The sequence below is a fragment of the Parus major genome, chromosome 3 (genome assembly GCF_001522545.3).
Source record: "Parus major isolate Abel chromosome 3, Parus_major1.1, whole genome shotgun sequence".
Taxonomy (NCBI): domain Eukaryota; kingdom Metazoa; phylum Chordata; class Aves; order Passeriformes; family Paridae; genus Parus; species Parus major.
Genome location: NC_031770.1, coordinates 103,592,174 through 103,603,627, shown reverse-complemented (window position 1 = coordinate 103,603,627; position 11,454 = coordinate 103,592,174). Strand labels below are relative to the sequence as shown.

The 11,454-nt window shown below is 37.2% G+C and overlaps 1 protein-coding gene across 15 annotated transcripts in view; it reads left to right on the top strand.

The window, feature by feature from the left end:
• PUM2 (pumilio RNA binding family member 2) overlaps nucleotides 1–11,454 on the top strand; it is a 74,903-nt gene that overhangs the window by 22,935 nt on the left and 40,514 nt on the right. For 14 of the 15 annotated variants that reach the window (XM_015621214.3, XM_015621210.3, XM_015621212.2 and 11 more), the window contains one exon: nucleotides 4,376–4,444. In XM_015621214.3, coding sequence (XP_015476700.1) covers nucleotides 4,394–4,444 — 51 coding nt within the window. In that variant the 5' untranslated portion in view covers nucleotides 4,376–4,393. Of the gene's footprint in view, nucleotides 1–666; nucleotides 805–4,375; nucleotides 4,445–11,454 lie in introns of all 15 variants that reach the window. The other variant, XM_015621209.2, reaches the window with a different exon arrangement.

Below are 11,454 nucleotides of genomic sequence, written 5' to 3'. Positions count from 1 at the left end.
ATAGTTTTCTTTCTTGTTCTTTGTTAGGAATCAGTTTGAGATTTCTGTCCAATATTTGTATTAAAAATACTATTTTTATTTAGTAGTTTCAAGTTGGCCCCTATCTGAAAGGTTTTTGGTGAGTTGTCTTTGGAGAGTTTTTTAAATGTCTTTTCAAATATCTGGTGGCTTTTCAATGCAGTGTTTAACTTAATGGAGGACTGGCAGAATTGCTGTTGGGTTTTCAAAATAGTTTAAGTTGCTCATAATGTTAAGTCTCTGCCATAAGCATATGTCTTACATAAGATAAATGCTACAGAGGAGCCACCCCTGTAGAAAACTGCTGGAAGGGTATTTTGCATTGAAGTCATTTAATAATGTTAAGAAAAAAGCAGAAGCATTTGCAGTGTAAATAGCAGCTTCCCTTTCTTTCCAGCCGCCGTGCTGTAATTACCAGGTGTTTTGTGTTGAATTTCTGTCCTAGGACACAACTTCAACTGCAAAATAAGTCTTTGTCACAGTGGTTAGGGTACTCACCTGAGAGGGGAGGGATGGGATTTGGAATTTCTTAATGCAGAAAAAGTGGCTTTCCTACTTTCTGGTCATCTGATTTAGCTACTTTTGATGTATAAAATAAAGTAATATCATTCTCTTTGATACTGTATTTTTTGTTATTATTTTCCACAGGCATTTTTTCAAAGAAGGGGCTGTTCTTTGCTTTTGCAAGAAAATGGTTACAAGCTTATTTCTTGCAAGATTCAGGGTTATTTGAGAGAGTAGTTGTCCCAAGGTCTGGATGCCTGGATTCCAGAAATGGATATTACTGTAAGCAGTGTTTCTTGTGGTAATTCTAGATGATTTCCAGTCAAGAGTCTTCATCCCTAAATCTGCCTGCTGACCAAGTTTCATGTTACTGGTTCAGTTCCCATGTAGCCAGCACTGAGTGGATACTCCTGTCCCACCTCCATCAGCACCAGGTTCTCCTTGTTGCTCTCCCCAAGTCAGATGTAGTAATCTCATCTCTGTGGTGTTTTACCCAGTTCAGCTGGGTGATGTGGCAAAATTCTCATGCATGGACAAGGAATGGAAACACCAAAACCTTCTGCGTCAGTTACCTCAATGGTTACCGAACTCACTCAAGGAGAGTGGTGAAAGCTGTTAGGTGAAGGGCAATGGGACTGTGCTCTACAGAGTCTCAACAGAGTAAAGGAATGGGTTTTACATAGGCCTCTAGGTTTATAAAAAATCATTTTAAATTTCAAGGGGAGGGACAAAGTATAAACTTTAGGAAGAAAGAGTCTACTAAAACATAATTTTGTTTTTAAACAGAAATTGTGTTAAAATCTAATTCCTAATGCTGCAGTGAAAAATGGACTACAATATGCTGGTATATTGTATCTAGATCCTGTAGAAGGGGAAGAAGAGAATTTTCTATTGGTGTTTACAGAGAAGAAATCATGAATGCTTATGGCGTTTTACCTACATAACAGCAGTGAGGAACTGTTTTACCTAAAGACAGCTCAGTGTGTAATACCTGTTTGTGTGTAATTTGGGGGCCCTATGGAATGATCTGCTGTGTATAAGAAATTTGAAACCATTGTCCAACCCCCTGCCATAGGCAGGGACACAGACTTTCCATTAGACCAGGTTACTCAGAACCCCATCCAGCCAGGCCTTGAGCAGTTCCCAGGATGAGGCAGTGATTCAATCAAACAAAACCAGAAAAAAGAACTTTGTAAATGTTGAGCATGATGTTCCCCAGGCCTCTTTGTGACTTATGAATTATTCTGTATGATGGGGTATGAATAAAAATAGAAAAAGAGTTGGGCTTTTTTTAATGTTCTGAATTTGTTTTAAAAGAGGTATTCAAATGTTTATTTCTGGAACCTATGAATTAGGTTAATGCTGGTATTGAAATAGAGAAAATGAAACTCCTTGGTAATACAGATAATCCCAACCAAAGTTTCTCCTTTGGGGAAAGGGTGTGTCTTTATACATAGGAGATCCAGCCGGGTGTCATTCTGCATGTTTCCTTCTGTTGTTGGAGTGATAGGGCTGGGTTAGTGTTGAAGAAAGATATGGAGATACTGGTGCTGCCTGCGTTTTCTCCAGTTTGTAAGTGATGTGTGAAAAACAGATTTATGATATGGGGCAGGATCTTGTGAGCTGTTGTGGGTGGAAAAAGGGACAGTATTTTTTCTCTTGCTGCTGGTAGCAATAGATAACATTAACTTAAATTTTAAATTTTTATGAAAGAGGCAAGTGGGCAAAATGAATGTTCATTGTGCTAAAGTGTATTTACAGTTTTATAAAACTTCAGTTTCTTATAATCGTCTCTGAACTGCTTAGAAGAAACAAGGAGTGAGCTGTGCTCTTACCCTGATTCTTGGATTGTCTTTTCTTAAAGATATGGAAGGAGGGGTGGCCATGGTTTTGGACTTAAGTGAATTGTGAAAAATAAGCATTTATTATTAGGTCTTGCAACACCAAAAAAACCTGAACAAATAAAACCACCACCACTGAAAGTTAAAACCAACAGAAAAACAAACAACAAACCCCAAACAACCCACCCAAAAACCACCACAACCAAAAAAATTATGCCTCTTTCAAGCTTGGTTGTTTTTTATTTAACAGTGATTTGGGTAGTGTTTATGGTAAATATAGTTTGGCAAGCTTTATCTGCAAATTTGTGTTGAGATCATGGAGATCAAAAACTACATATTGAGACAGAAGTACCTAAATTAATACTGGTTTGTAATTGAAACTGAAGTGCATGACCTCAGCATGAACAGTGGCTTAGGTAAGATAATCAGCTATCTCAGCAATCTGTAGAAGAAATAATGTTTTCAGAAGCTGTAATATTTAAATTCAGAGGTCTTCAAGGTTTGAGTTTCTGATTTTTCTTTTCAAGTAATGGCTCTTCTGCAGTTACATTTTCTGTGTGCATGCACAAATACTTGATTATCCCCTGGAGCTACTAAAAGTTTTGCAGAAAATATGAACCTATTTTTTAAAATACTCACTTGAAGAAAAATGTCTTAAGCTTTTTAAAGGATATGTTAAAATCTGCTTTCAGTTTTTAAAATAATAAAATCAACCTAATTAACTTAAGTGTCAGCATTACTGGAATAAGGCCAGTGTGATGGTGTGCCTACCCCATAATTCTGTCTGAAACTAAATTTGCTCTTCAGTATCTTAGTGAAATTGTTGGGAAGTTATTTCAGACTCCATTTTAACTAAAATATTGTTCTTCTTGAGGGAATATTTATTTGAACTGTGAAGTTTCTTTTTCAAAAGCACAGAGACACTCAGCCTCAGAAGTTAATGGCTTAGAATGATTGAGGCAATAACAATAGTTTTGGAGTAGAATTTTGAGAATGGAGCATCTATTGGCCAGTTTTCCAATGCTAAGAAAGAGTTGTTTGTGCCAGAATGTTGAAAGCACCAGATTGTTTAGTTGCCTAGTATTTGAGGATCTGTTGAGAAGTGTTAGTTATGTGTTATCAGCTGTGTGGTGTAACTTCAGTTTGGTTTATTGGCTGGTGGAAACAGATGGATTTATTGGTAAAAGTAACTCCTCAAGAGAGACTGGTATTGGGAGGGAAACTAATTTAACTTTACTTGCTGCGTGTCAATATTGGGAGAGAAGGGAAGGGAAAGAAACAACTCTGAATTTCCTTTTTTTATTTGCTTTTCTAAGCTTATCCTGGCTTTGGAAAGTTCTTATGGAAACCATCTTCTTAGAAAAGAATTAGCCCAGTGCCTTGTATCTGTGCCATGGAAAAAAGAGGTGGTTTATGCAGCAGCAACTCTTAGTTTAATAAAATACCTTTCATATTTACAACAAACAAACAAAAAGAACAACCTGCAGAGAAGGAAAAGTGTTATTTCCTGGAAGAGAACATGAGGAATTGTGATAATGCAGTTACTAGATTTTAAATGCAACACATTGCTAGTAGGTTTTGTGACCTGCCCTGTGAGCCTATCTGTGTTTGCTGCCAGATGTACTTAGTGTGCAGCAGTTCCTGGCCTTTCTGAAGGATTTCATATGCCCAAGTCTTTAATTTCACCTATTTTTTTTTTTTTTTTTTTTTTTTTAATATTCATTGCAAATGTAATGGCTACCATTTCTAAAGTGAGCAATATCTGTACAGATGTGTGGAGATGAAACTGTTTAAGTCGCTTGGAATTTCTTGCATGTTATTTTATTAGCAGGGTACGTTGAATTGATCACTAACGATATCTGGTCATGAAATCTAGACTCATGTTAAGACTAAACTGGGAAGCACATGTTTTGTGTGTTTTCAATATTCAGAAATCTTCTGGAGTATTGAAAACTCTTACTTTTGGAAAGTTATTTGACTAATGGATCTTTCTTTTGTTTTTCCCTTTACAGGTTCGATCTGTGGATGAGATGAATCATGAGTTTCAAGCTCTTGCCCTAGAATCTCGGGGAATGGGAGAGGTAATTATTGAGGGCTGAAAATCCAGTTGGTGGTTCAGAAATGTTGATAGAGTTTAAGAAGTCTAGATAATACAGCATGAAGCAAAGAGCTTCTCTTAAGAACAAGTTAATTATTTCTGTCTAAGGTGAAAAGAAAACTAAGTACCTTAAAAGAACATCGGGATTGTTATTGACTGTTTCTGTTGTGTCTATGCCATTCTTGTTAGATGAGTGATAGTTCTAGGGAAGTGAAAGGGTAATTTTTTGTAAGAGTGTAAAAGTCTATGAAAGGAAGCATGTTCTCCGTCTCACTGTATCTAAGCTAGTGGAACAATGCTTGCTACTCTTGAGAAGCCAAGGAGACTGGGATTTGAAAAAAAAAAAAAAAGGTTTGGCTGCAGAAAAAGTGAACTGGCATACCCAGCAGAAATGTGTGATAATTTGCTATTTTTTCACTGGTAATTACTCCTTAAAAGATTTTTAAGCTGGGCTGAAGAGTGTTGTTATGTAATTTAGCTCCAGGGAAGGAGAACTGTTTCTCTTGACTGATTTGATTTGTTTGGTTTTTTTTTTTTTTTAAATAAGTGTGCTTTAAGTTTGGGGGAAGGAATTTGAAAACATGAAGAATGACTTAGCTCCTTCAAAAGCAGTTCTCTGAACTGTTTAGTAGGTAATTGATAAGTATTAGGGTTATTTGCCCTAACAGGACCTGGTGAAGAAGTTCATGTTGAACTAAGACTTCAAATGTGGATCTTCTTGTCTTGCTGGATATTTATCTAATTCAGTTGATAGTTGAACCAGTGACAATATTGCAGCCTAAGTTTCTTAAAATTATGGTAGGAGTCTTCATAGAAACCATAACTTTCTGATGAAAAATACATGCTGTGTTGTAGTTGATGAATGTTTCTGAGCTGACACATGGCCATTCTTACTTGATTTTTTTTTTTTTTATTTTAATGAAGCATTCAAGCAACCACTTGGCTTTTCAGCAATTTTTTGCTTTATCCAGGGTTGTCTTTGAACCAGCTCCCATTTGAAAAAAACAATAATAGATGGAGCCCTGTTCTTTAGAAATCGGAGTAGCCATACTGTTCCCCTCCCAGTTCTTAAAATTTTTTTTGAAAAGTAAAATGTTAGTGAAGTATCTGTGATAGTACCAGCAGCGTGAGAGTGGATGGGTAAAATTCATGGCAGTATTTGGTCTTTTGACATGCACAAAGTACTCTTTAAAGCTTTAAAGGAGTGAAAGTGCAGGATATGCCTGGGAATTAAATTACAATATATATGACTGTTCATACAGATTTTCATTTTAGGTTATCTCAGATGGAGGGATGTGTTTCTGCATGATTAGGATTTTGTTGGTTTGTTTTCTTGGCATTCAGTGGCTCTATAATGTTTAAAAAAACAACATACACAGAGTCAGAGTTGTGATGCAGTACTGCAGCATCAGAAATTGATACTATATTGTGACCCTGCACTAACCAGGTTATTTTGTCTTTTGTTTCAATGGTGTCTTCCAGGTATCTTGAGGTAATACAGGTTCACATAGCTAGGTTGATTTACTCAGTAATTTACTTGATGCATTGCACAACAATAAAGTAGTTCTGGGATACATTCCATGGCTGTTTTAATCTTCTTCTTGATTATAGCCTTCTAGAATATTAAAGGAAATGTCCTTATAAAGTAAGCTAGAATTGGTAGAGGCTCCTACATGTTTTGAAAGGTATGAAAGAGAAGTCATGTCAAGTGAACTGTTTCCAGCTATTGGGAAATCATGTTCCTCATTTTCTCTGTCTGCCAAGATTTTTCTCTGGACTGAAATTAATTTCTTTTTCATAATTCTAATCCTTACTGATACTTTTCTTCACAACTGGGTATCAGTACTTGGCATTAGGAAACTTTGTCGGTGTTGCAGACATCTTTCTCTAAATGTCTCTTAAAATTTTAGCTTGCTTAAATTGTGATATTGGTTATACACAGGTGATGCTTCTGTCTCCAGCTTCTAAAATCTATGGTGACCTGTAAGGTCATGCTAATATTCTGAAGAAATAAGAACAAATGGTGCTGTTTCTCTCTGGGCATCGCTATATCAGGGCGAGCAGAGTGGGCTGCAGGACTTTCAGTGTGATCCAGTACAGCCACACAAAACTTGCTGCCAAACGGAACAGAAAACTAAATCTTCTCTTGATAATGTCTTGGTTTAACTTACAGGGTCGAAGCACACAGAGTTCATTTTAGGAACAAAGTATTCATTTCTAGTGTCAAAACTTGATTCAGAGAAATTCAGTTGATGTGTTCATTGAGCTGTGTAACAGAAATAACTTCTGACCTTAAAAAACAATTCTAAAAAGTAATTTAAAAATCCTTAATTCAAGAGACAGTAATGTAGACTGTGCACGTCAGAGAGCTGGTTAAGAGGCAGCGTTAGTATAACTGGTTGTTATTATTTGTGTGTAGTAAAGGGCTTTGTTCATCTGACAGACACCTAACAGAGATCATTGCTGATACTGAAAAGGAGACATTTAGTCTCCTTAGACATTAATTAGTGCTGTCAAAGAGTAAAGCACAATGTTTTTAACTACCTGTATTGATTTGAGATGACATTTATAGATTGTCTTTTTCAGTAGAACTAATTAAGCACATTGTTTTTCCCCCTCTACCAAAGAATATGTTTCATTTTCTGAAAAGTGCTACTTTTATTTTAATTCCACAATTAAAAGAATTGATAACTGACAGGGCTGCTTATTTGATAATCCGAGGGCTAATAGTCATAGTTTTAAAGCAGTAACTAAAAAATTACTAGAAAACTTACTTATTTCTTGCTGTGAGATACGGATTAGAACAAGAGCAAAACAGGCTTAAAACTTAAAAGGAATAAAGAAAGTTTATTAACAAAACTACAAGAATAAGAACACCAGAATAAACTTCTAGAAAACTCTCATCTTTCACTACCCAACCATTCTCTTGTTCACATGACAACATAGAGACAAAAACTTTGGAACTTTGGTGTTTAAACAGTCCCAATTCTTGCTAGAGTCTTTTCATCAGCCTTTGTAGAGAAACAGAAGTTTTCTTCTGCTAATCTATGGAGTTTCTCACAAGAAAACTATTTCTGTTATAGCTTTCTATTTCTCTGATGCCAGCTGCCTGGAAATCTGTCATCAGTTCACTCCTCCCATTTCACATCACTCTGAGGTGTGTATGGGTCAATGAGTCTAGGGATGTCACTTTTAAGGATGAGTTATTCAAAGGTAAAAGTTCTTTTCATTTGTCTCTGTGAGCTCCCTTGGAACACAGAAGTTTTCTCTTTACCTCAAGCGGCCCCAAATCTTCAACTATTCCTTCTCCCCCCTCTGTTCCAGCACCTCACTGTATCACAATTACTCCACCTTTTGCTCAAAATCCAAACTTTGGATTTTGAGCAAAATCCAAATCAAAATTCCTCCCAATATACTCTGTCATGAATTAAAGGAGTTTTTTCAGAACATTATTGTCCATCTCCATAGCTTTAACAGAAAAATATTTCAGCTTAATTAAAGCATCTTATTATTCTCTACCTCTTCTGAAGCTTAACTCTTTACTGTCTCTGATAGTTCATAAAGTCTCTTTACATGTTGATTACTCTCTTTTTCTTTCTCTGGAAGAGGATTAATCTGCAAGTCTCATCTGGGTAATGAAAGAGTTAAAATCTTGCCCAGGCTTTGTAGGTGGTTCTGTGATCTCTGCCGGAGCAGGAGCTGGAGTTGTCTTCGATGGAAGATTCTCCATGGCTGCTCTGGAGAGTGTGGTTGCTGTCTCAGCCTGCCGCAGGTCAAGAGCTTTTTCCTTTCTTTACTCGTCAGTCTCTGGTGAATTCAGTCACAGCAGAAACTGCAGCTGAGCCAGGGCCCGGCCTGGCCCGGCCAGAGCCCGGGGAGAAGCCCCGCAGGCCCCATCTCCCGGCCGGGAGCCGCTGGGCCCAGCCCAGCCCCTGCCCGGGCCGCATGGCCGGGCAGGGAACGGGAAACCAGCTAAAGCTCTGTTACCTTTCACAGCCAGGAAACAGAGACAAAGAAATTCCCAGGCTTAGGTCTTCAGGTGGTGTTCACAGGTTGATCTCACTTTTCACTGGTTAAAACTGCTGTCAATTCTTAGAAATGGCCGGCTGTTGGCTAGGAGACAAACTCCCATCAGCTTCCAGTGGTTTTAACTTCCTTAGACGTTTCTCTTTGTTTTCTTAAATGCTAATCTGTCACACTAATACAGTAATTTAAAAAGAGTGTCGTGTGTGTCAGCCATCTGTCAAATAATAAAATCTAGTGGTTCTCAGGGAGTTGCAATATTGTTAACTTCATAAGATTGTATTTATTTAAATATTTGAGGGACTTTGTTGTGTAGAAATTTTATGAAAACCATTTCAGTAAATCTGTTTAATCATCAGTGGTTTAAATTTAGCCTTTCAGTGTGGATGATGCATTATGTTTTGTGTTAAAGATACTTTATAGTCTTTGTGTACCAAAGTACATGAATACTGAAAGTAGTGGAATTTATCTGTTTGGAATTTGAGAGTAAATAGTTAAAAAAAAAAAGGCAAACCTCAAAAAAACCCTAAAACAAACCTTAAAAAACTCTCACGAACAACAAAATACAAACAAACAGCAAAATACCCCAAAACAACTTGCACTTTTGCAGTGAGGATTATTGCTTCTTTATACTAGGGGGTAGTTTTCGCTCTCATACAAATCATATGAATGAGTTTTGATATCAAAACCAGTACTGCAGTGTGCTTTGCTCTAAATTTGCTTATTGTTCTTAACACTGAGTTGTCTGAACGTACCTGTCTGATAGTGGAATTTACTATTTCAGGGTAAGCATACTTCAGGTAATTCTCATTTTATGAGAATTACACCTGAGGTATTACTAGATCTGTTTTATTCTGACAAGGTTGTGTTAGGTGCTGACACCTTCACTTCCATGTTTCAAAGTTCTCAGCTGGACACGTATTGGAAATATTGGAAACTGGCTTAGACAGCATTTAAAAGAAAATGTGATTCCCAAAACCAAAGTCTTGTAGATAACATTAAATGCTTTATTTCTCTTCAACCACTCTCTTACAAAATGAAGTAGTATTGCAAACCTGTTACAAATAGAAGGCTAAAAGCAATGTGTAGATTGCATAGGCAGATCTGGATTTTGTAATCTGCTTTTAGTTGAAATGCAGTTGTAAGATTCCCTTGTCTATTTCTCTGCCTTCGGATGTCTAACTTCATCCCTTAAATTTGGGGTAAATTTAATACCCTGCTGGTCACAAAGTATGTTTGGTTGACACCTTGTGGTGATTCTACAATGCATTTGAGAGTGGGAGTCTGTCACAGCAGATCACAACAGTACAGCACCTCTTGCAAGCATAATATTCTCCTATGGTTTTGTGGAGCTTTGGCTGTTTATCATCCTTCCACCTGAATCCTTCTCTGTTAATGAATTTTTGTAAGGAACCCAGGGATTTGAGGTTAACCAGTCAAACACTTTTATTTCTGACAGGAGCTCTGGGCAGCACAGAAAAACAGCAATCCTAAAGTTTGTCCAGAGGAGCTCTTGTCACCTCTGTTGCAGTGTTAATACTGGGGCCTGCAATTGGCAATCTTACCTACCTTCTCTTGAGGCTGTTTTCACAAGCGCTTTTGGTGTCACACTAGGAAATATCTCTCTTATATACTGACTCCTGTTAGCACTTTTTTTAGTCACTTAAGTTACAGAAGGAGCGAATTTCCAGAATGTACTCATTTATTGCAAACAGCTTAATCAGATTGTTCGTTTTTTTCTAATTTCACAAAACTTAAAATTCTAAATGCAGCATTACATTATGCAGAATCAGATGAATCCAATGGATTGTGCATATGAGGGATTTTTCTTCCCTACATTTGCAAGTTGTTTTCACTTTAGTTTCTGTTGATGTACCTTGTAAAGTACCTACTTTGTTTGAGAATACAGTTTTTTACTTACAGATAGAGAAAATATGACATGTAGAATTTGGCATTTGTACTGATGGGAAAAGGTACAGGAATAAAGCAGTAAAATCAAAGTGAAATGGATTCTAGTATTTGAGAAATTGTTTGTCTGGTGCTTCTGTCATGTCACACTAAGTCTTTCTGTCCTTGAAGACAGTCCAAGAAGTGATACTGATCTAACATGACACTTTCTGTTTTACAAGTAGGAATGAAAAAAACATACATCTAAATAACACTGTTGGTATATGGAACTTCACATATGAATGTCACAGATTTTTAACAGCCCTATGGTCTAAAGGAGTTGACTTGCTACCATGTGTATTAGTCACTTTCAAAAATTTGGAGCATGTTGCATTTCCAAGTGAAGAGAACTTCACGATGAAGTGCTGCTCTTTCTGATTATCATAGTATTAATTAACAGCCAAGCTTTTGAGTCTTTGGCAGGAAGGCAGCGTGTAGTTAAAGTTTCTGAGAAGATTGTCTTGATTTAACACAGGGATTAATTTGATTTGCTTTTTTCACAGCTGTTTCTATATTCTGTGTTTCTTTCTCAACTTCAGAATCTCAATCCTGTTTGGGTTATTTCAGCAATTCCTTTTTACAGCATTAGCTTCAGTAATGGGAAGCAGATTTCAAGTGTTTGGATCTCCTCAGCAATGTGTATCGATTTAGTTAAAGCCGACTTTTGTATCAGTCCTCAGCACAGGAAGGATGTGGACATGTTAAGAGTTGGTCCAGAGGAGGCCACAATGATCAGGGGACTGGAACACCTCTGGTGCTGCTATGAAGACAGGCTGAGAGAGCTGGGGTGGTTCAGCCTGGAGAAGAGAACACATTGCAGCCCTATGGTACTTGAAGGGGGCTTACAAAAAAAGAAGCAGAGCAAATTTTTACAAAGGCAGATAGTGGTAGAATATGGGGAAGTGCTTTTAAAGTAAAAGAGGTGAGATTTTTGATTAGATATAAGGAGGAAATTCTTTACTGTATGGGTGGTGAGGCACTGGAACAAATTGTACAGAGAAGCCATGGCTGCTCCATCCATGG